Source organism: Culex quinquefasciatus, chromosome 1, assembly GCF_015732765.1.
Source record: "Culex quinquefasciatus strain JHB chromosome 1, VPISU_Cqui_1.0_pri_paternal, whole genome shotgun sequence".
Lineage (NCBI taxonomy): Eukaryota > Metazoa > Arthropoda > Insecta > Diptera > Culicidae > Culex > Culex quinquefasciatus.
Genome location: NC_051861.1, coordinates 113,666,877 through 113,692,699, shown reverse-complemented (window position 1 = coordinate 113,692,699; position 25,823 = coordinate 113,666,877). Strand labels below are relative to the sequence as shown.

General features: G+C 33.9%; 1 protein-coding gene across 1 annotated transcript; it reads right to left on the bottom strand.

Moving 5' to 3' along the window:
• Positions 1 to 905: 905 nt before the first annotated feature.
• On the bottom strand, positions 906 to 23,099 carry LOC6048779 (serine/threonine-protein kinase OSR1). Its single transcript, XM_038253406.1, has 2 exons — positions 22,597 to 23,099; positions 906 to 6,878 (listed from the first exon to the last, which is right to left on the bottom strand). The coding sequence occupies exon 2, from the start codon at positions 6,827 to 6,829 to the stop codon at positions 5,240 to 5,242; it is 1,590 nt and encodes a 529-aa protein (XP_038109334.1). The 5' UTR covers positions 6,830 to 6,878; positions 22,597 to 23,099; the 3' UTR covers positions 906 to 5,239.
• Between the last annotated feature and the right edge of the window lie 2,724 nt (positions 23,100 to 25,823).

Here is a 25,823-nt window from a genome sequence, read left to right as displayed (position 1 = left end):
TTCGAATAATCGAAACTTCGATTAATCGAGCATAACTTTTTTTCCGCTGTCTTATTTTTGACTGTCGAGCTTAAAGTGATTTAGAATTTTTAAATCCAAGATGGTGGCCAAAATTAAGGTGATGATATTTAAATAAATGTATTTTGTATTTTTTTAAGCAGTAAATTACTCAAATTTGACAAAGAACAGAACTCGAAATTTATGTTAAATGTAAGAAAAAATAAATAAAAAAAAAAACAAAAAATTTTAAAATACAAAAAAATAAAATAAAAATAATCATGGTTAGGTAAAATTTAATAACAGTGTAGCAGTTTGACAGTCCAAAATCCCAGTCACTAAAAATTCCAACCCTTCAGGTTAGATTTTGGCAGAGATCGGTTGATCAGAACCGGTTCAGAACTGAGTAAAATTTGACTGTAAATTAGTATTTTATTCTAACTGTAATTTCCAAAACGATTATTACGTCAAACCCCAATCCAAAAAACTATCGAAAAATGCAAATCTCAAAACCGCTTGCCAAAAAAACGGGCCCGACACACTTTAATGTTTCCTGTAAACGCTTCACGAAACCCGAAACTCGCCTCTCGTATCGCTTAACCTTCCCCCTAATTAGCATAGATTCTTCATTAGAGAAATCAAACCCCCCCTCGGATCAAGCTTTTGCCGCTCGGTCATTGAGCACCCTTTCAAATAGCCACACACACGTGCTGTCCCTGACATCATCGATTCCAGAAGTCCAGAAGTTTCACGTTTACGTCAATGACGAACCCCGTTGGCGATGGTGGCGCCTCCAAGCGGATTTTTTTTTGTATGGCAATTTGACAGATGGGAGAGTTTAAAGGAGATTTCGGAGAGTTGGTTAAAAAATGAAAAACGTCAAAAAAAAAAGAAAGAAAAACGCTTCAAGAGTGCTCTCATCAACTAGATAGATGCTGGTTTATTAGTCGCTTTTTTGTCGTTTTGTTGGTTTTTAATGCTTGTCTGCTTGTCCCTCTTATAGTTTTTTTTTGTTTTTATTTCCTTTCAGTGATTTTTTAAGAACATTCTTTTTGCTTCGTTTGATATATGTTTCCCGAGAGAAAAAGAGAAGAGAAAGGGGAGGGGGAGGTGATTTGTGATTTGAAATCTACCGCTAAAAACAACTGCTGCTGCTGCTTTGTTTTTATTTTATTTTTCCTCTCTTTCCTAAGATGCTACTTTGTTATTTACGTTGTAGGTATTTTCTTTTTTTTTTTATTATAACTCTTTTGTTTTACGTTCCGCTTACGATTTAATTACACTTTGCTCGTCATTTGTAATGATTTAAACCTCTCGTTAAAATACAAATCATCTTTCTTCTCTAATTTTACCTTTTTTTATCGCTCTCCCTCTCTTTCTTATTACCTCACACGCCACACACACTTCAAAGTCCTTCAAAGTCGGGCGAAACGGTTCAACTAACTCCGCTTCCGACCAAGCCATCGCTTTTTTTCTGCGTGTGTGTATTTGTTTAATTTTTCAAGGCTGCGACTGCATCACATCTGTGCTTTGTTGTTGTTGTGTATGTTTGCTTTTTTTTCGTTAATTAGAATTTTGGCCTTTCCTGCACAAAATTGCGCCGCGCGTGATTTTTTCGCTTCCTTACTTTATCTCTCATTTTTTTTAGAGGGTTTCGCGTGTGTGAGTGTGAGAGAGTTTGTGATAACAATTAAAACGTGTGATCATTTGTTTTTCTTCTCTTTTTTTGTGTGTATTTGTGATCGGTTGATGGGGTTTGCGAAGGAGGTTTTTTTTGTATTTTTTTAGGTCTTGGAAAAGGCTAAAGCACTGCTCTGTTTGTTTTTAATTCACCGTTTTAAATTTGTTTAAAATTTGCAACTTTTTGTTTTGTTGTGATAAGTATAGTCGTTTTAACTTGCTTTTTTTTCTCTCTCTCAATTTAAAGCGGATTATATGCGTGCGAATGCAGGGTTGTTACGAAGTCTTGATGCGCGAAGAAATATTTATTGCAGAAAAAAAGCAAAAAAGATAACATTTTTTAAAAAATAATACAAATTAACAGTGCAGAAAAATGTCAGGCAAACAATCATTTGAATTCAACTGAATTGTGAAAAAAAAAAAATGTTCTGAAAATAAGGGAACTTGTCCTTTTGCCCAAAGCTTCAATTCCCAGTCGGAAAAAGATCAGCTCATCGTGCTGAATGCCGATAGAGAACCGGTTCAGAAATAAGATGAATTCGACTTTTTAAATTTGAGTTTCAATTCAACTCAATTACAATTTTATCGGAGATATTTAGAATTTCCGTGTACCTCGGCCCTTCGATGTTGTTTTTAGTCGAAATAATAAATGAATTGAGGCAATTTTGAAAGAAGTGCTGTCAAATAAAATTTGCTTTTACTAAACCAGTTCAGCAAATGAATTAGTTCTGAGCCTCGAAACCGACGAATACTTTTTTTATTCGAAAATATGTTTCAAACATTATTAATAAAGGAATAAAATAACATTTTCAAATGCATTCTACTCTAAATTGCTTTTATAGAACCGGTTAAAAAATTACACATTCGAATAAAATGCTTAATTTTATCGCTTTTTAACAAGCTTTTATAGAACAAAAATATCAAGCAAAAAAAAAAATTAAATGGTTAAATTAATCTGAAAGTGGGTAAAATAAAATGACAGTGCATAGCTTTGACAGCAACAACTCCCAGTCGGAGAAAATCGTAATCAATCGGGATAAATTCAGTTCGATAGTAGATTCATAGAGCCGGTTCCCATATGAGATTAATTCGACGGAAAAAGTTCATAGAAGTATTTTTTGTTAAAAAAAAAAAAGACAAAATGTTGCACAATTTCTATGTTTCAGTTTTTTCGAACATTTTTGAAAAAATAAGATTTATGATCAACATTCTGCAGTTTTTTTTAATAAGAACTTTTAATTTTTAAGCTTTTTGAGTGTTTAAAAAATGGAATTCGATTCGAATTGTAAACGAATACTGTTTCAAACGCGAAAACCGGTTCGAACATGGTACCGGTTGTTTCGTTTTAAACGGAATTCGTATACGATTCAAATCGAATTCTGTTTGAAACTAAAAAAAATGGGTAATTGGACCATTTGAATAAAAACTCTTGATCAATTTCTTCGTTCCGGACTTTTTTTATATTAAACATATTGAACTCATTCAAATGAAAATAAAAAGCTTTCACAAAACTTTGAATTCTTATCACTTTTAAATTAAATAGGTCAGAACAAATACATAATTGATGTTACAATTACAAAAGAAAAAATGTTTTTGAATAAAAAAAAATATCAGATCAAAATTCAACAGTTTAAAACATATCTTCAACTGAGAAAAAAATAAATGACAGTGTAGAGCATTTCCCCAGTTAACTCAATCCGAATTCTGAAACGGAATCTATTTAGAATCGTATACAAATTCCATTTCAAACGCAACCGGTTCCGTGTTCGAACCGGTTGTTGCGTTTGAAACTTAATTTGTGTACGATTCGAATTAGATTCCGTTTCAGAATTCGGATTGATTTGACTGGGTACTGTTGAAATTCCCAGTCGGAGGAAAATTTAACTTATCGAGATCTGAATTCTAACTAAGAGATATATCATAGAACCGGTTCAGAAAAAAGTCTTTACCAACAAAAAACTAGTATTATGGAATTTTTATTATTTTTTTTCTCAATTTTAATTCCCAGTCGGAGGAAAATTCAATCAATTGGAATGCATCCGATTGGAGATTAATATCATAGAACCGGTTCAGAAATAAGGTAAATTCGGCAAAAAAATCAGAAATTTTATAGAACCGGTTCAGAAACGATATAATATAAATCAAAATATAACAGTTTAATTTTAATTGAGAAATATATCTTAGAACCGGTTTAGAAAAAACAAAACAAATCTATATTTGTAAAATTATTACATTATTTATTTTTTAACAGTGCAATTTCCCAGTCGAAGGAATATCGTATAAATCGGGACAGATAGATTTAACGAAACCGGTTCAGAAAAGGAGAGTTGGACTGAGCAACTAATAAAAATATTGTTTTCAAGAAAGATCTTTCACTGATATTGTTTTAATAATTTCTATGTTTTTTTTTTTGAAATTTTATTCAACATTCATCATTTATAAACTGGAAATTCATGAAGCAGAATTATTAGTCATTGCTACTGTTATTGATTTAAATTCCCAGTCGGAGGAAAATTGAATTAATTGGGATGGATTCGGTGCTAGATTATTATCACAGAACCGGTTATGAAAAGCTCATGTTTAGCATAACAAAAGCTAAATATTTGAGAAATAAAGGGCTCAAATTCACAGTCGCAGGGAAAATTTAACTTATCGGGTAGATTCAGCTAGAGATTTCAAAGATCCGGTTGAGGAATGAGGTGATCTCAACTGAAAAACTCTAAAAAGTCAGTAAAAAAAATATGATTTTAAGATATTTTTCCCCGACATTTTTCAGTGTAGAGTCTTGACAGTTGCACTTCCCAGTCGAAGCAAAATTGAGCTAGTCGTGATGGATTCGGTGCGAGATTAATTTCGAAGAACCGCTTCAGGATTGAGGCGACTTCAAGACTTCTTAGAGCATATTTTCTGAATTCGATTAATTTTTTGTATTGATCAATTGAAATAAAATAATAACAGGTAAAATTACACAATCAACAAAAAAAAAGCTGAAGTCTTTCGTAATTGGACGTCTTCAAATAACAGTGTAGAGCCTTGACAGCTACAATTCCCAGTCGACGGAAAAAAGAACTAATCGCACTGAAATCGAATTGAGATTGATCGCATTGTTCAGAATTACTTTTTTTTCTACCAAATTGAAAAATATTTTTTTTGACAGCTGCAACTCCCAGTCGGAGAAAAATTGAACAGATCGGGTTAGATTCGGTTTGAAATTAATTTCACAGAACCGGTTCCGAAACGAGTTCCGTAACAACCCTGCAGTCGGCACGACTGCGGCGGCATGTTTTGCGTTGTTTTGTTATCTCAAATATACTTAGATGCAGCGGTAGAGAAGAGTATAGAATATATATATTAATATAGGTACTAAATCTAAATAACTTGCTATTTATTGTTTTCTTCGTTTAAAACCTATGTAAGAAATCGAAAAACACAAGGAAAACCGCGCTCACTTTTTTTGTTTCTCCCCTCAAAATAGAATGTTTCTTCTTCCGGCTTCCATTCGCACACACACGCACGCACGCACACACAGACACATAACAAGCACACACATAAACAAAAAACATTAGTCCGTGATGGAAATCTGCGCGTACCCGATGAGGGACTTTTCGTCGGCGGTTTCGCCGCTGCCGAAGCCCGAGTTCAGCTGGAAGGTGACGGTTTTGAGGCCGGTGGCGCGCAGGTCGATCAGCTTCTGCAGGTTCGCCGCCATCACGACGATGTCGCGCGTGTCGACGAGGCCGGCGCCCACGAGTTCCGAGGCGATGCCTTCGGCCGAGTCCTTGCCGACGGCAAACTCGAACCGGATGTCGTTCAGTTCCCGGTTGGCGTTCCGCATCCGCAGGACCAGGTTGATGGGGGGCAGACCGTCGTCGTCGTCGTCGGCGGCCAGGGAGAGGGCGGCGAGGCCGTCGGTTGTGGGGGCGACGGTTAGGGTTGACGGTTCCGAGGCGTCTTCGGTTTCCGACGCGGACGAGTCCATCTGCTCGAGGCGGTTCATGGGGCGGGGCTCTTCGGAGTCCGAGTCCGAGGACTGTTTGCCGTTGTCTTCCTCCTCGGAGGACCACACCCACTCGCCGGTGACGGTTCGGTGGAGGCGGCCGGACGCGCCCGGTTGTCGCTTGGCAGCTTTGTGGACTCGGGTGGCCATCGAGGGGCCGGTCGCGAGCAGGGTCGCGGTCAGATACTTGCGATCTTTAGCCTTTTTGAAGAACGGGTGCTTCAGGAGTTCACTGGCCGTGGGGCGTTTGGAGGGTTCCTTCTGGAGACACTCGACGATCATCTTGCGGAACGTCTTGCCGTACGCCTTGTACTGGTCCTTCTCGTCGGCGCCGGTGTCGATCGAGGGCGGATCGTTCTGCAGCGTCAACATGAGGACCTTCATCGGCGGGTACTTGTGGTACGGAGCCGTGCCCGTCGCCATCTCGATCGCCGTAATGCCAAACGACCAGATGTCCGCCTTAAAGTCGTACCCGTGGTCCTGTTCCATCACTTCCGGTGCCATCCAGCACGGGGTCCCCACAAAGGTGTGCCGAACCTTCTGCCGGCTCAAATCCCGACCCGTGGCCAACCACGCACTCACGCCAAAGTCCGCAATCTGAACCGTCCCATCGTCCCCGAGCAAGATATTGCCCGCCTTTATATCCCGATGGATCTGCCCATTGCTATGAAAGTACTCCAACCCCTTCAACACCTCCTTCAACACCGTCGCGATCGTGGCCTCATCAAACACCCCGTGCTTACAGTTCACCGACTTCATCCTGTGCTTGATAATGTCCAGCAAGCTCCCCCCCTCCAACAGTCTCAACACCAGCCACAACTCCTCCTTCACCACAAAACTCGTATGGTACGTCACCACATTCTCGTGGTTACAGCTGCTCATCGCCTGGATCTCCTTCAGCAGCTCGTCCATCGACGTGTTCCACTTCTCCAAATTGATCCGCTTGATCGCGCACTTTTCGTTCCGCGGCGCGCAGTACGCCCCGTGCACCACCGCCGTCGCCCCCACCCCGATCACCTCCCGCAGCTCGTAGTCGTCCTTGCTATTGGGCCACGGCGTATTGGTCGGCGGTGCCACCGCCGGTGCGGTCCCCCCCGCCAGACTCGCCGACGACGCCGACATCGGAACCGTCGTGCTGCTGCTGCTAGCCGCCATGATCCTGTGCTCCAAGATCCGTCCGGATGCGATCGCGACGCTCAACTGACTGAAGCACCGTCGACGGAAAATTTCGAGAGAGCGCGATCGCGATCGCGAGAGAGCGAACACCGGAAATGAGAGAGAGAGAGAGTGGGAGAGAAAAATCAGAAAACGGTGGTAATAAAATGCGTTTTTTTGATATTTTAGTGGCAAGCGGTTTTAATTAAGGCGCCGGTTACGCAAATCTGAGCGGTTTGTGGGGGGGAGAGTGAGGCGAGGTGAGAGAGCGAGAGAGGGGAGAACAACTTTCCCGAAACGCGAGCGCGTGTGTTTACAACTTTATTGAAAGGCCCTCCTGCTCCAGCGCCACTAATTAGTGGCTGGTTTCGTTTGATACGGGTTGAACACATGAAATAAAGATAACGGCCACAGAAAAGTGGGCGAGAAAATGTTGTTTCGAACAGAAATCTACAAGAAGTCTGTCAGAGAAAAAAGGTTGATTTTTTACAATTTTTCCTTAAAATTAATTCGCAACATCTTTAAAGTCGTGTAAAAATAACAGCTTCCAGTACATTTCTGAAAGAAGTCTACTAAAAGTCTGCCAGGCATAACCGGTTCCACTCAAACAGCCTCCTGCTGGAAACTCTAGACTGGGTAATCTGTCATTATTTACTTTTACACGCTCAATCGAATCGACTCGATTTATTTAAAATTTAGTCTTCTTTTCAAATTCCATGAATAAACGACGAAATCTAAAAGTTCGTGTGTTATTCATGATTGGATTCAAATTATTTTTAGCAAAACAAAGTAAATGGGCAAATGCCGAAATGTAAACAAAGAGCCTATCCTGCTCACGCCAATTGATGTTAACACTAGGAACGAGTCTACTAGACATACCCGGTTCAAAACCAACAGATTTCAATCGGCAATTTCATACTGGAACAGCCAGCTGTCATTTTCCACCACAACACGCTAAATTGATTCTGCTCGTTTAGCTTCAAATTAAGTCTACTTTCTAGTTAAAAAATAACAAGTTTAAAGTGTGTTATTAATTCCTTGATTTGAATGAAATTTAGCCTGATCTGCTCAATTTTAAATCATAACTAGCTCTGTTGTTCACTGAGGAGGGTCTGCCAGACAAAACCGGTTGAAGTCAAGTAGAATTTGGTCGGAAATTCCTTGGTGGGACAACTAGCTGCCATGTTCATCTTTCATTTGATTTATGCTCGTGCATTCTTCTTTGACTTATTTTTTATCAAAAAAAAAAGTTTGTTTTTATTTTGGAGAAAATTACCCATTTATTAGGTTTAACAAACTTTAAATTCGGATTTTTTTTAAAGATCTGTGTTTTAAATTTATTATTTATTATTACTATCAATATAGTAAAGAAATTTAATAATGATGTCATGTTCCTTTTTGACACGCTAAAGTTATTTTACTCAGTAAGTTTATGCTTTAGTCTTCTTTTACCCATTGCACCTAAAATATTATTTTTTATTGGCATTCAGGAAAATTTCACATTATTTATGCGATTTTATTTGAAATTTACTCAGAATCTATATGAAATGCATAGTTTACAAACTCTGTTTGAGGTCAACTAAAAGTCTGACAGACATAACCGTTTAAATGTAACAAAATTCTAATGAATATTTCGATCTGGGACATGTTTTCACTCATATTAGAGCAAATTTTACGTACTAAATTTCTCTTCAACTAAAAAGACTTTTTTTCAATCTGATTACAATTTACTCATCGATTGCAAAAAACGTAAATCACAGTTTCCCAGTCAAATCAATCCGAATTCTGAAACGGAATCTAATTAGAATCGTACACAAATTCCGTTGTTGCAACCGGTTCGAACACGGAACCGGTTGTTGCGTTTGAAACGGAATTTGTATACGATTCTAAATAGATTCCGTTTCAGAATTCGGATTGATTTGACTGGGAACCAGCTGTCATTTTCTACCACAACACGCTGAATTGAATCTACTTTTGAGGTTAAAGATTCAGTCAATAACAAGCTTGATTCATTGTTTTACTCAATAATATAGTATAAATTTTAATAAAATATTAGTGAATGTATTCAAAGCCTATATAAAATTAGGCCAAACTAAGGCGAAATTCACCCTGATCTGGAAAAATTGCCTTATTCAAAATCTGTGTTAAAATAAATCAAAAATGTCAGCTGATTTTTTCCTTATTCTAAATGCTGATTCGACGTCATTCCGCTCAAAATTGAGTGGTCTTTACAAGATTGTAAGTAAATAATCCAGACCCGAGTAAAATTATAAAAACAAACCGGTTGTTGCGTTTTGAACGGAATTCGTATAAGCTTCAAATCGAATTCGTGTTCAAAATTCAAATTTAACTGACAGGGCATTTTTTTCTTCTACACTCTTAACTGAATCTTTTCGTTTAAATTAGAATCAAGATTCTACTCAGAATCAAGACAATTTTACCATATTTTTTGTGAACTTTACTAGAAAATTGATTGAAATAAATTCAGACCCAAATAAAATTAAGTTAAACTCAGTTAAATGAAGTATCGAATTCATATTTATGTATGTTGGGTTACATCCAAATCTTAGTTTAAATAAATCAAGAATGCATAAATTGTCCCCTTTTACACGCTGAATTAAATGTAGTCACTAAATTAATTAAATGTACTCGTTAAAATTACAATATAGTCAGGAATAAGTTTGAAGCTTTTTCATGCTCAAAAATAATTTAACTTCACTCAGATTTGAGACATTTTTAAAATAATTTGAGTGAAATTTATCAAAACCCTGTTTAAACTCTGCTAAAATTACTTAAAACTGAGTAAGCCGTAAATTATTTTTTTTGGGTTGGTTGGTATCAATCTGAGTAAAAATAAATCAAACATGCAAGACATTTTCCTTTCTAATGTAGTGTTTATTTTAAATTAAAGATAATTTAAAAAAAAAACCCAGACTAGGGAAAAATTCAAAGTGATAAAATCTGGCTAAAAAAAATACGCTGTAAGTTCTTAATCTATGGCCGCCAACTGTCATTTAACCTTCTTCACGCCTAATTGGTAATTTTATTAAGAATATGTTTGAAGCATTTTTATGCCCAATATTAAGTTAATTTTACTTAAATTTGAGGAGATTTCAAAAACTGAGTTAAATTTACTCAGACTCAGAAAAAAATGTTACTTGAAATTGAGTAGTACACAAAGCGTGGCATTTATTTTTTGAGTAGGTTGGGTAATGCGTAAAAATAACCCAAAAATGCTGGAAATTTTATACTGGGACAGCTAGTTGTCATTGCCTCCTTTTACACACTTAATTGAAACTAGTCGTTTAGTTTTTAATTAAGCAAATGAAAAAATCAGTTTCACTTATTTTTGACTGAAATTTACAAGAATTTTGAATGAAATTAACCCAGACTAAAATTCATCAAAACTCGTCTAAAATTTACTCTAAACTGAGTAATACTCAAGGTATTGAATTTTATTTTTTGAGTAGGTTGGGTAATTTAAATCTGAGTAAAAATAATCCAAAGATGCTGGAAATTTTATAACGGCACAGCTATCTTTCATTTTTTCCTTTAACACACACAATTGAAAGTAGGTGTTTTGTCTGAAATCAGTTGATTCAAGTTTGAGTGAATTTTACAAGAATTTTGAGCGAAATTAACCCAGACTAAAATTCATCAAAACTCAACTAAAATTAACTCAAAACCAAAATTTAAGTAATATGTGAAGTATCAAATTACCCAAAAGCTAGCTGTCCCAGCTGTCATTTTTTCCTTTCTACACGCTAAATTTAATGCAGTCGTTAATTTTTAGATTTTGTGGGAATTTGTCTGAAGAAATATGTTTTACTTATTAATTAAATTCCACCCTTTTTTAGAATTCCACAAGAATTTTAAGTGAAATTAACCCAAACTCAAGGAAAATTCATCAAAACTCAGGTGAAATTTACTAAAATCTGAGTAATATTGATTACAAAAAAATAAAAATAAGTAATTGACAGAATCTGACTGAAATAACCCAAAAATTAGTAAATGATAAACCTGTTGTACTTTTTTTTGCTCAATTTTGAGTTAAATTAACTCAGGACCGAGCAAACTTAGCCAAAATTCACAGAAAAGAAAATTATTTATAGATGTAATTTTGAGGAAGTTTAAGAAATGACAAAAAATCTGTGTAAATATATAAGCTAAAAATATATTAATACTTGCAAAATTTGTTCTCATTTTCTGAACAAGAATCACTTTTAATAAAATTTCCATTTAAAGTAACCATAAATCAACTAATTTGTACGAGCTTCGCACGCCCACTTGTCTGTTTTACCCAAGGCGAACAACTTCCAAATTCCTCAAGTTACGACCTAGTGGAAACCGTTATCTTTTTTGTTAGTAAATGTTTTACCTCCCCCTTCCCCCTCTCACTTCTTCGCCCCTCTCCCCCCTTGTTAAAGCATGTACGCAATTGGTTTAAGTTTACAAATATTTAAGTCACGCCGCGTTCACGCATGTTTGTTTTCTTCTCTTTCTCTCTTTTTTGTTCTCTCTCGCTCTCCCATTGCTCAGATCTCTCACCACACTTTAAAAATACAGCTAAACCTTGCTAGTTTGACAGATGTTGATGGCTCAGTTTGACGTGACTCACCAAAATTTCGATTTCGAACGAGTACTCAATTTTGAGTACATCTAATTTCGTCAAATTTTTTTCACGCAAACTGAAAGACGTCAAACCAGCGCGCTCAACCCCTCTGATCAAACCAGCATATTCGGGGAACACGCGTTTCGATCGTTTTTCATCCGAATTGTGCTGCGCGGCGCGCGGGGGCCATTGACAGGAGCTGTTACGTCAACGATCGTCGGTGAATGAGTCATTTTTGTTGGCCACTAATTTGTCAATGAATTGGGTTGCGTGCGGCGTTGGCACTTGATTGAGTTGGGACGGTTTGACTAATTGAAATGATAAGGAAATATTTTTGTTTTCTTGAGGTTGATTTGTCACGTAATTTGACATTTGAACTAATTTTATTGTAAATATTTCTCAAACAAAAAAAAAAAATTCGAAAAACAAACCTTTTCAATTCCCAATCACCGTGTAATATTTGTTTTGACAGCTACACGCTCAACAAATAACCCTCTTTTTGTTGTTTTTTCCAACCCAAATCTCCTCAAAAACATTTATTTACACAATTCAAGCCGCTCTCGCCGTCTCACGTTACAACAAGGTCGTTAAGGGTTAAGTAGTTGCCACCTCACACCGGCGTCGTCGTCGTCGTGGCAGTCGGACTCATCACCGTCGCGAGTTTGTTGTTTATCTTATCACCCACACGCGCGCTTTATGTGTGTGCTGTACAACTGTCTGTTGCGAGGTGGGTAAACATTTGCACGAAAGAATGTTGCATTCTTTACGTTACCCTCGCCGCTTTGTTTACCTTTTTCGAGAGAGAAGTGGTTTAACCCAAGAAGGTGGCCTGAAACGATTTGACGTGCAGTTATTCCCAACAAACGGGCCATGTGACCTGGTCACGGCCTTTGCGCGTCATTTCTGGTTGGAGAGGAGGATTTAGAAGTTTGTGGGAAGTGTTGCCAAATTGAGTTTTTTTAACGCTCTTAAAAAAAAACTGATAATTATTAAAACTAAATTTTCAAACCCTAAAAACCTAACCTAAAAATATTCTTCAACTTCAAAAAAACAACAATCTAGCAACACTGCCCCCAGATAATTGTCGTTAATGACGACGACACCTTTTGCAGCCGGTATTTGCCAATTTTAATGCTTATCTACCCCTCGCTCTCCTCCTCCCAGGAGGGGGGAGCCATCAACTGTGAATTGGCAAAATAAACAACACAAATCGGCCATAATTGCCCATCTGTTTGCGTCACTTGAACGTGGCGTTCAAGTGCAATATAATGGGTGGATTTTTTTTCGGTCAACTGATAATTTTTTTTGTTTATTAAAATCGTTTTTTTTTGTCATAAGAATTATTTGCAGAAACAATCAGTGAAATCTGAGGACACTATTCTAAAAAAAACATTAAATTTTTATTTTTAAAATTTTGTTAACCGTGTAATAATAATAATCTTTCACACTTTTCTAATAGAAATCCATTAAAAGTTTGTCCAGCATAACCGATTGAAATTCTGATCAGAATATTACTGTTTATTTCAAGCTGGGGAAACCAGCTGTCACTTACGTACACACTAAGTTGAATCTACTCGTGCTGTTTGACATCTTGTCTTTTTTGCAGCAGTTTCTGCAACAATGATTTATTTAAATCTTTATTTTAAATTGAATGATTTAATTGAAAAATAAATTAAACGAATAAAACAAGACTAGGACTGAGGACAAAATAGTTTTAAAAATGTTTGTATCAGCCTAAGTTTGATAAATAAAAAATCATAAATTCAAAGTCAATATTCAAACGTCAAAAATCGAAAGTCAAAAATTAAAAATTAACAGTCGAAAATCAAAAACCTAAAATCAAAAGTCAAAAATTCAAAACCAAAAATCAAATATTAAAAGTCAAAAATTAAAAAAAATACAGTCAAAAATCATAAGTCAAAAGTTAAAAAACCAAACGCCAAAAATCAAAAATCACAAATTTAAAGTCAAAAATTTAACTTAAAAAAATCAAAAACCAAAAAGGCAAAAAATCAAAAGTCAAACATTAAAAACCAAAAATCAAAAGTAAAAAATTCATAACCAAAAATCAAAAGTCAAATATGAAAAGTCAAAAATCTATAATTTAAAATCTATAATTCAAAAAATCAAAAATTTAATGTCAAAAAATAAAAGAAAAAAAAGTTAAAAACCAAAAAGGCAAAAAAACAATAGTCAAAAATCAAAAGTCAAACATCAAAACCAAAAATCAAAAGTCAAAAATTCATAACTAAAAATCAAAAGTCAAATATGAAAATCTAAAATTTACAGTCGAAAATCAAAAAATCTAAAATTTACAGTCGAAAATCAAAAATCAAAAGTAAAAAATTCAAAACCAAAAATCAAAAGTCAAATATCAAAAGTAAAAAATCGAAAATTTACAGTCGAAAATCCAAAAATCTAAAATTTACAGTCGAAAATCAAAAATCAAAAGTAAAAAATTCAAAACCAAAAGTCAAATATCAAAAGTCAAAAATCGAAAATTTACAGTCGAAAATCAAAAATCAAAAGTCTTAAATCAATAGTCATAAATCAAAAGTCAAACATCAAAAGTCAGTAATCAAACGTCAGAAATCTAAAATCAAAAGCCAAAAATCAAAAGTCAACAATCAAAAACCAAAAATCAAAAATTGAAAACCAGAAATCAAAAAAAAAATATCAAAAGTCAAAAATCAAAAATTTACAGTCAAAAATCAAAAGTCAAAAATCAAAAGTCAAAAATCATAAATCAAAAGTCAAAAATCAAACGCCAAAAATCACACCTTTAAAGTAAAAAATTAAACGTAAAAAAGTCAAAAACCAAAAAGGCAAAAAATCAAAAGTCAAAAATCAAAAGTCAAACATCAAAAACCAAAAATCAAAAGTAAAAAATTTATAACTGAAAATCAAAAGCCAAATATGAAAATCAAAAATTTACAGTCGAAAATCAAAAATCATAAATCAAAAGTCAAACATCAAAAGTCAGTAATCAAACGTCAGAAATCTAAAATCAAAAGTCAAAAATCAAAAGTCAAAAATCAAAAACCAAAAATCAAAAATTGAAAACCGAAAATCAAAAGTCATATATCGAATGTCAAAAATCAATAATTTACAGTCGAAAATCAAAAGTCAAAAATCAAAAACCAAAAACCAAAAATCAAATGTCAAAAATCAAAATTTTTCAGGCGAAAATCAAAAATCAAGAGTCACAAATCAAAAGTCAAAAATCAAACGTCAGAAAACAAAAGTCAAAAATCAAAAGCTAAAAATCAAAAGCCAAAAATCAAAAGTAAAAAATCAAAAACCAAAAATCAAAAATTGAAAACCAAAAATCAAAAGTCAAATATCAAAAGTCAAAAATCAATAATTTACAGTCGAAAATCAAAAATCAGAAGTCAAAAATCAAAAGTCAAAAATCAATAATTTACAGTCGAAAATCAAAAATCAGAAGTCAAAAATCAAAAGTCAAAAATCAAAAGTCAAAAATCAAGTCAAAAATCAAAAGTAAAAAATCAAAAGGAAAAAATCAAAAGCCAAAAATCAAAAGTCAGAAATCAAAAGTCAATAATCAAACGCCAAAAATTAAAAGAGAAAAATCAAAAGCCAAAATCAAAAGTTAAAAATCAAAAACCAAAAAGCAAAAGCCCAAAAGCACAAATCTAAAATTTACAGTTAAAAATCAAAAGTCAAAAATCAGAAGTCAAAAATCAAAAGTCAAAAATAAAAAGTTATAAATCAAAAGTCATAAATCAAACGCCAAACATCAAAAGTCAAAAATCACACATTTAAAGTCAAAAATCAAACGTTAAAAAAAATCTAAAACCAAAAAGGCAAAACATTAAAAAAATTAAAATCAAAAATCAAAAGTTAAACATCAAAAGCTAAAAATCAAAAGTTAAATAAAAAAATCAAAAGTAAACAAATTAAAATCAAAAGTCAAAAATTCAAAGTCCACACAATATTTCATTTTTATGGAATTTGATGGTCCAAAAAATACAAAAAAGTGGAATTTTAAGAAACTCCAAATTTACATTTTTTACATTCAATTTTCAACTATTTGTGAAATAAAAAAAATATTACCAAAATTTTTTGACACTTTTTTTAATATGTTCAATAAAATATACGGATTTTTAAGTTAGTCGTAATACAAGCGTCATCTAGTTGAAAAAATAGAATACCGAACATCAAAGATAAAAAAGAAATTATCTAAAATAAAAATCAGAAATATTTTTTTGTATGTTTTTGAAATCTAAAATATTTTTTTTTTTTTTTAGCAAAGTGCAAATGATTTTCAAATATTAAATATTTTCAAAATTGTAATTTTTTTAATATAATAAACTATTATGGGACCATCCACGAAGGGTGGAAGAGGGAGGGTCGAGATTTCAATTGTCCACGTTGTTCTTGATGGTCCGATTTTTTTTTATAAAATTGGAAATTTTCTCAGAGTATAATTTTTTTTGTGGAGTTCATTTTCCCCATCAAATATTTTTTAAACAGAATAATTAAATAAGAATTTATAGAAAATGAGTATTTCCAGCCCTTTTCAAATGTTAGGCTTGATGTTCAAAAATATATTTATATTGAAAAGAACAGACAATTTTATAATTATCTTAATTTTAACATTGAAAATCGTTTCGATACACAGCTCAAAAAATTTCATGTGTAAATCTGCTATTTTGTCAATATAATATAATATTGCATTTTTTTGTAAAGAAAAAAAATGCAAAAATAATTTTTTCTGAAAAAACTTTTTTCATGAAAAACGAAATTAAAAACTAAATGTAATTCTTCCATTTCAGACTGAATATTCAGAATTTTGATTTTTTTTTTCTCAACTTCCAAGTCATTTTCCGTTTTTTGGTCTCTAAAATTCCCATTTTTTTTTATTCTTTCCCAAAATTGCAAGAATTGATATTACACAATGTATTTTTGATAGTTAAGAATTAATTGAAATTTACAAACAACTTTCTTTGAAATATGATATTTGAGGGCCTAAAATTACTGGCCTTCACTGAATTTCAATTCAAAAATTATTTTTTTTAAATTTTACATCAAATAAGTTTCGATATTTTCCGAAAAAATGGATTTCTTTTAAAAAATAGTGAAAATTTAAAAAAATCCACCAAAAGGTGTCGAAAATTATGTCGAATTATTGTTAATTGAGAGATTCTTATATAGAATTTTATGACAAACATCTTTTCGAAGACTGCAAAAAGAACCGACTTAACCATGACGTGTTATTAGCCTTAACCTTAACGGATTTGGTTCAAAATAGGCACAGTTACTTATTTTTACCTAACATTTGTCAACATTGACCAAAATTAGAGTCATCTGAATTTGTAATTTTTTTTTAAATAACAAAACCAAAATTCCAAACTTACTCATTTCCAAGAACCAGTTTGCGCTCTCGCTGACCGATAAGAACCCCTCTTGAAAACCTTTTTGGGTTTACCATTAGGCATTCCCGAAAAAAAATATCCGAAATCGAAGAAAAACTTTCAAGAGTCTGCCCTCTCTCTCGGAACAACCTTTTAATAAATTCATTACCCCGTATTCCACCGCAACAGTCATGAGGCCCGTCAGCAGCGCCACTCTATAATAAAACTTAACAAAATGCAACAACAACAACAACAAAACAAACCCCCAAAACAACAACAACAGCAAAATAATCGAAATGAATCGAATCGAATGAACGGAAAGTCGCCTCTTTTCTTGCGAAATCGAAAGGGGTGGGAAGGGGGGAAGGTCGCAGAAGCTTAGGGGGAGGGAAGCCGGAGGGGGGCGCGGCGCGATGAAATAAAACTAAAAATATTCGATTTTACTATACATTCGAAACGACAGCAGCGACGGCAGAGCCACAACAGCACAGTGTGACGACAGGGCAGAGAGAGAGAAAAAAGGAACACGTTAACGATCGGTGGAGAGGGAGAGGAAGAGGTGGATGGTTTTTCTAGATTTGCCTTGTTGAGGTTGGAAGAGTGTGCGGAATTGCATTAAATGTATAGAAATTTTCGTAAAAAAATATATTTTATTATTTTGGGTAAATATTGGACAATTTTAAGTAAAGTAATCATACATTATCTTATGATTTCTTTAATATACAGAAAATGGTGACTTTTATAAAAATCCATGCCAACTTCAACATTTTTGAATAATTATTTTAATTATCCAGAAAATTTTAAAATCTGGCTGCACTGTCCTGAATTAAGAGTACTTAAGTGGAATTCACATATTTTTTTAAAGCAGGATTTTTTAATTTTTATTAAAAATACGTCCGAAACCACCTTTATAAACATCGCTGAATAAGCGTTTCAAAGTTCTAACCGATAAATCATACAAATTTAGCTATATGGCAACACTGTTCTAAGATCTTGTGACTTAGGTGGTCTTCAAAGAATGTTGCAAGTGAAATTGATGAAAATTTGGTTAAAAAAAGAACCACATTTGTTTTATGGATACTTTAAGAAGGTTTTTTTTAAAGTAATAAAAAATGATCATTGTGCAACATTGTCTACTAATAAAGACAAAATCCAAAAATGCCGAAATTAGGTTGAAGTTGTCATGGCTAGTAAGAGCATTTTTTTGGTGCGGTGTAGACAATCTGAGTCCAATTATTTATGTCATTCAGAATTTATATATGTTTTTAAGATGAAGAGATACTGCTTCGGTGTCTTTAGCAAAGTTGTGCGGACAGTCATTTCGAATAACTAAGGCAAAAGTTCTTCTTCAGAAAGTCACTTTTTATGGATTTGAGCGTGTTAAAAAAAACTCAAGATAAATTTTTAATTCGGGTGCTCATTGGAGCGGGTTAGTGTCTTTTTAACAATTGATAGTCATAAAAAATATTGTTTTTTATTCAATAGAAAAAACAATGTGGCCGGCAATGGATGGATTTCATTGTGCTGTCTGTCTTGTCCTAGTAAAATTGGGTTTAATTGCCTTTTATCAACTTCCAAGCAATCCAGGTTGGACAATCACCATATATACATGACGTAATCCAGTCTGCAACCCGCTAAGATCATCATCTTCTTGAGAATGCGAATAATCAAATTCTATAGGCATTTCGTACCTGAAGAATAAAGTCAAAACTGTTAAATAAATTTACAAAATCAAGTATAGACAGTACACATAGAAGCTTAGAAATTCATTATTAACTTAGAAATTTATTTAAAAAATTGTCAACATCTTTGCTTAAAAAAGAGCAACAATGTTTTAATTCTTTTTATTTAAGAAAAAATTGCTCAAATCATGACTACAGTTAGTAGTCTTTTAACAACTGTCGAAATATCTCATATCTGTTTTAAAGTTTCCTTTAAATTTGAATCATTGTTTACTTTTTTCTTTTCCTCTATTTAATAGCAAAAAAAAAGTGAAGAGGCTTGATGAAACTAACTTGAATCTATTTCGTAAATTCAAAATTTTCAGTATATTTTTACGAGTTTTCTAAATGTAAAAATGTTTTTTTTTTCATTGTTTTACAGTTAAAACGAAAACGTTTTGGATTACAAATTTGAGCACATACTCAAATAAAAAAATACGTTAGTAAACAAATTGTAGAAATGCATTGACTAAATAAATTTTGATGAACAAATTTTAAATATAAAAAAAACTATTTAAAAACTATTGCCACATTTCAGTTGCAATGGTTTGTTTAAATATTTGATAAAATGAAACAAAATATCAATTTTATGCTGGTTATAAACAATGAAGTTAAGCCCTATTTTCGAGTTGGGTTATTTATAGTTTACTGTATTTTATTAAAAGGGTTTTTAGTAAAAATTAATCACAAATGTTTGATTCATGAAGTTATTTCAAAAATTGAATTTTACTGTACTGAACGTGACAAATATGTATTTTATTTAAAAAACTTTAAACAGCATATTTTCAAAAAATTTAAAGTAATTTAAAAAATTCGAGCTGAATAAAAGGTATTTATTAAATTTCATTATTTTAAATTAATTCCTCAAAATTATTATAATTAATATTTAAACAACCTATCTTAAGTCGAATCTATTTCGGTCAATTTTTACTCAAATTAAAGTCCAAAAAATAGTTTTAATGCGTTTTAGAGGCGGAAAAACGAAGCTTTTGATAGAAATTATTCAAATTCTTGAGATTTCAAAACAAGTTTTCAACTTTCATTGTAAAAGTGCGTCCGATGAATTTATCTAAGGGTTATTTTCACTCTGATTTTCAAAGTAAAAATATCTCTTATATCGTGTGAAAAAAAATACTTAGCGTTAAAGTTTGTTTGTTAATTTTTTCTCAATTAATCTTTGGGGTAAATTTAGCTTTTCTTGTTAAGCTTAGCTCGCTTCATTTTGAGTGATTTTCATCTACATAAGCGCTTAAATGAGTTTAGCAATCAGCAATGTAATCACGCAGAAAAATAAGGCATATTTGAATCAACAAAACGTTTTGTTGATTTGAAAATCAAGATTTTTGTTGAATCAACGCTAAACGTCAAAGCAACTTTTTCAAAACAACAAAAGATTTTTGTGGAATTGAGAAAATCAAGGTTTGTTTCAACGCAAAATCGGCGTTGATTATATTCAACAAAAATTTTGTTGAATCAAACCTCGTACAGGCTGATTCTACAAAATATTTTTCTGCGTGATGTTGTCATAATTAGCAACTTTTAAATTTGATTGAATTTGAATTCTTTTGGAGAAATCAATTTGAGTTATACCCTTAAATAAAGAAAACATTTTGTTTTAGTGTGAAACATACGGCGAGTTTAAAATATTTTCAAGTGTTAATTTATATCTTTAAATCTTTTTTAACCTTAACTTCGCTGATGTAATTTTAATCGGTTTGCGGCCTAAAATTTTTAATTTTTTTTTACTCAAAATCTTCCTTCAAAAAATTATGTAAATTTTAAATCAGAAACTTGTTGCCTTATTTTTTTATCAGTAACTTAATTTTTACATCTCAATGTATAATGACAATGACATAAAAAGAGCTAAATTCGAGTATTGTTTCGTTTTTTGGTTGAAAAATATAACAAAAGTAATTGAACCTCGAAGAGTTGATACTTGCAATAAGACATAATTTTCAATTTGTTGAAATATCTTATAACTCAAAAATGTAAACAAAGAGTTTTTTTTAAGAGGTTCAATAAACATATGTAAGACAATAGCTTATAGGGAAACAACATCTAACTAAATCGTGCCTCTAATGTTGCCATATCAGCACTTTGACGTTCAATTACAGCTAATAAAAAGCGTTTTCAACTGAAATCGAGTGATTCATAGCTCAATGGGAAGTGAGCAAGCTTTTTTCTATTTATAATTTTGCAAAAAAAAAGTTGGTTAAATAGTGAAAATCAGCTAATTGGACGGAATTAGGAGCGAGTGCTTAACCTGCCAAACATAGGATAATTTCCCCTAGGACCTTTTTTTAAAAAAAAAAAAAAAAAACTCTAGAAATATAGTTTGAAGGATTAAAAAACTGCACAAGATTGCCCAAAAGTACATTAAAAATAGCCTTTAGCAGATTTTTTTTTATTTGGTTTAAAATTCGCTTGCATTAAACAAAAAACTATTATTCTGTCACAACTGTCACTTTTTGATCACATTTCAAGGTATGTAGATAAGATAAGGTAAGGCGGGATTTCCCAGCTGTCAAAATAGTTAGCACGAAACCCGGATTTTATATGAAGATTTTCATAAAAGTGAAATATTGACCATTTTCTGGCCATAAACGCGAAAAACGCCCGGAAAATGGTCAAATTTTCACTATTCTGAAAATCTCCATATCAAATCCAGGTTTCGTGCTAACTAACTATTTTGACAGCTGGAAAACCCGCCTTACCTTACTAATCTACATAACTTGAACACATTTGCCATGTTTGCTATTTATTTTAACATCACATTCGTGTTGGACACTTGATTTGATGATGTTTGAAAACCCTCAAGTCTTTCATTACAGAGCGCACGAGAGAAAGCTCAAAATTTCAATATTATATGTTGAGCAAATTTACCTTAAGAATGAGAACCCAGATACTAAGGACCTTTTTCTAAAATTACCTAATTTAAAGCGTCTTACACTAAGATTGATTTATTAAGGATAGCATTTTAAAGCGATTTCTTTTTATTTACTCTGAAAAGAAATACCTAATTTTATGTGAATTTTGATATTCCAAACTCATTCCTCCTAGTTTTAAAAATGGAGTTGAAATTTATCAAAAATGAGTTATTTTCGACGAGCGTGTACTCAGTTTAACCCAGTCAACTCAATCGGGATTTTAAAATGGAATTCAATACGTACACGGAATCGGTTGTTGCGTTTAAAACGGATTACGTGAACGATTCGAATTGAATTCCATTTCAGAATTCCGATTGAGTTGACTGGGATAGAGCTCGAGCTGTCACATCACAGCCCTGCGAAATATGTTGGCTGACATATCGGGCGGTCAGTCAAAAAAGTAACACCTAGCAGTCGCGTGACAAGAAAACATTTGCTAGAAAGAGATAGCCAATCTGATGCAAACAAACCGGTAGCTGTTATGTAAACATACTTTGACAGTTGAGTACACTGAAAGCGGGATTTGAGTAAAATGTGGATGCTCCACTGCAAGGGATAATTTCTGACGCAATTCTAATGGAAAGTGACGAAATTCAAGTTTGTTTGTGTTCGTTTCAAGTGGCAACGATTGAAACTGAAAGTCATCGATTCATCGATTTCTAAGAAGTTTGCATTGAGTCAGGATCAAATTTTGAGATTTTTAAATGATTTTTTTTTGCAATTCCAAAAGTGTCAAACCGGCAAATCTCCGCCCAACTTTTTACCCAAATTTGTGCCTTTTTGCCCCTCTAGCCTGTGCCTTCTTCGAGGACGGCAGATCGTCATCGTCGTCGTCGTCATTTGTGTTGGTTTTTCATTGCTTTCGACGGGGCAATGATAGGCCCCTGGCCTACCCTACACTGGCCACCCCCGTGGCCCCGCAGCCAAAAGATTCCCCTCCGGATTAACCACCCCTCGGCAAGGGGGGCGAAAAACATGTAAATGGTCCATGGTTAAATTTGGCACCCTTAACGGCGACCAGACGGCCAGACGGAACCTGCCTCACCACCTCTCCGTCGTCCCCTGCGGGGACGGAACGCAGGTTGTGCCTTAATAATTCTAGAAATTACATAATTTTTGGAACACTTACCTCACACAAACAGAGAGGGAGCGCCGAGGGGTCCTCTTCTTCTGCTGCGGCTGTGTTGATGTTTCTCAGCTGTCAAACCCGGGACAATCCGGATCGTTTTTTGTTTCAGAGGGGGACGTTAAAATCCGGAACTCAACCAAAGCAAATCAATTCCGGGGGGGACCGTTTCCAAATCACAACTAGCCTGTGTGGCCACCGCAAAAATGCGCTCCGGAATCTGCCACAATCTGACGGTTCCGAAAAAAAATCCGGATTGTTCCGGAAAACAACAAATCACCACCGGAAACGCGCGCGCACTTGAACACACACAAACCGGGAGAAGAACTGTTTCCGCGACGGGTCGAGCAGGTGACGGAATTTGGTACGTGTTTTTTCCACGATCGCGCACGGATTTTTTCTTCCACCTCGACGTTTTTTTTCTCTTGCCCGAACGGCCACCGCAAGAAATTCTCTACCGCGAACGACAACTCTGGCGATGACTGTCAAACGTTGGGGTGAAAATCGGGACGAGGGTTTGAAAATGGTCAAATTTCAAAATTACTTATAAGTTTGTCAACAACATGAAAATAAGCTAATGTAAAACGTTAAAAATACAAATTAAAGTTTAAAAATAAATTTAATTTTCATGAAAATTCAGAAATATACGACATTTTCAAAGCTTCCGCTAGCACTGTTTTGACGTTTTTGGCGGAGCGGGCGAGGTTAGCTCGCATGCGCCGTGGCGTGTTTCACTTGCTTCAAAGAAAAATAGTGTGGCCTCTGTCGGAGGAAGCCATTGAACGCACTCGTTGAGCACGTGGCAGTGGGGGTTTTTTGTTTTTGAGGAACGCCACGTGCGCGTTTTTTTTTTGAGAAAAAGGTTTAGTATTTTTTTAACATTGTGAATTGAATTGTAATTGATTGTTTATTTGTGACGAGAGCATGTTAGTTTACAACTTTTTATCAGGTGTGATTTAAGGGAATATTTATAAATCACGTAATGATCGAAATAGACAAATTTTTTGGCATTCAAAAAAATTACAGAGCGAATTTGTTGATTCGAATTTTGCTAATTCGATCGTATTCGAAGTAAAAAGCACTCAACCGTCAAAACCAGCTGTCAAACTGATGTTGACGTTTCAACCCCATTGTTCGTTTCAAGCTTTTGACAGCTGTCAGTCGTTTCAGTTGGGTTCTAAAATTTAGCTCAAATTTGTGATATTATTGTTCACAACAATAAAGCTTATTTTTCTGAGTACAATGCATTGACCTTTTGAACGACCTCAAAGGATTTAAAATGGATTTTAGATTCAATTTTTAAAAATTAACTTCACGGCCCTTCTTGACAGAAAAGGTCCTACTTGACAGCTCGCTCCAAGGGGACCATAGTTGATCCATCGAAAAAATGTTGTCTTGTCAATTTGTCAATTTTGTCAAAAGTGATCAGAAATGGTTTTTAATCGTGTTTTTTACCGTTGTACATAAAAATGGACATAGGGCTTTAGTACCCAATTGGGTCCTAAAATGAAGCTTAGATTGCTGATATTATTGTTTACAGCGATTAAGCTTATTTTTCTGAGTACAATGACCCTTTGTACGACCACATAGAGTTTAAAATGGATTTTTAAATCAATTTTGAAAAATTAATCTCGCGGTCCTTCTTGACAGAAAAGCTCCTACTTGACAGCTCGTTCCAAGAGGACCATAGTTAATCCATCGAAAAAATGTTGTCTTGTCAAAAAAAAATTTTGCGTTAAAATGAAAAAAAGTGATCAGAAATGGTTTTTAATCGTGTTTTTTAACGTTGTACATAAAAATTGACATAGGGCTTTAGTACCCAATTAGCAAATTTTGATTCGCTCATTCGAATACAGTTCCATTCGATAAGCAAATTCGCTCTGTAAAAGGGTCCCCAATGTAAATTTTTATGTACAACGGTAGAAAACTCGATTAAAAACCATTTCTGAACATTATTTTTCATTTTAATGCAAACAAAAAATTGACAAGACAACATTTTTTCGATGGATAACATATGGTCCCCTTGGAACGAGCTGTCAAGAAGGACCTTTTCTGTTAAGAAGGGCTGCGATCGAGTCTGGACATTCAAAACATAAATTGATTAGTTATGGCTCAAAATATAATTAGTTTTAAAGTAAATAATATCCTAAAGTAAATAATGGCCTTAAATGAAGCTTAAGTTTGTGATATTATTGTTTACAATTATTGTTTACAAACTTCGAAGTTATTGATTTTTAAACTGATTTAAAAATCCATTTTATTTTTTTTTGCGTTCGTAGAAATAGAGCATTCTACGTGCGTATGTATTGCGTGTACGTACACGAAAATAAAGTGAGGTTAAATTTTGTCAGTCAGCAAAACCAAAGCAAAACCAAATGGTGCGTTAGTGTGCGTACGCGAAACGTCATAAAGCTCTATGGTCATTGTACTCAGAAAAATAAGCTTTATCATTGTAAACAATAATATCACAAATTAAAGCTTCATTTAAGGACATTATATACTTTAGGATATTATTTACTTTAAAACTAATTATATTTTGAGCCATAACTAATTAATTTATGTTTTGAAAGTCCAGACTCGATTATCCGACAGTTCGATTATCCAAAGGTTTGTATGGGACTTTGGATAATCGACCCCATTTTAGTCAAATTTGAACAGTCGGAAATGATCAGTGATCAATCAATACGTGGATTTTTTTGGGATAAACAATTAAGAGCGAGTTTTTCACCGATGTAAAACAGGTCGTATCGAGGTGCTCCGATTTGGATGAAACTTTCAGGGTTTGTTTGTCTATACATGAGATGAACTCATGCCAAATATGAGCCCTCTACGACAAAGGGAAGTGGGGTAAAACGGGCATTGAAGTTTGAGGTCCAAAAAACATGAACAATCTTAAAATTGCTCGCATTTTCGTAAAACTTCTTCAATTCCAACTCTCTTAGATGCATTCGAATGGTCTTTTGAAGCCCTTTAAAATGTGCTATAGACATCCAGGATTGGTTTGACTTTTTCTTTTAGCTTTTGCAAATTACTGTTAAAATTGATTTTTTTAAAACCTTAATAACTTTTGGCAACAGCCTCCAACACCCATACTCCCATAGGTCAAAAGATAGGTAATTTCATGGACTATAAGCCTACGGTATTAACTTTTTGGCCAATCGCAGTTTTTCTCATAGTTTTACGATTTTTCTAGAACAAACATTTTACAACGTTAGTTTTTGCCCTGTAGG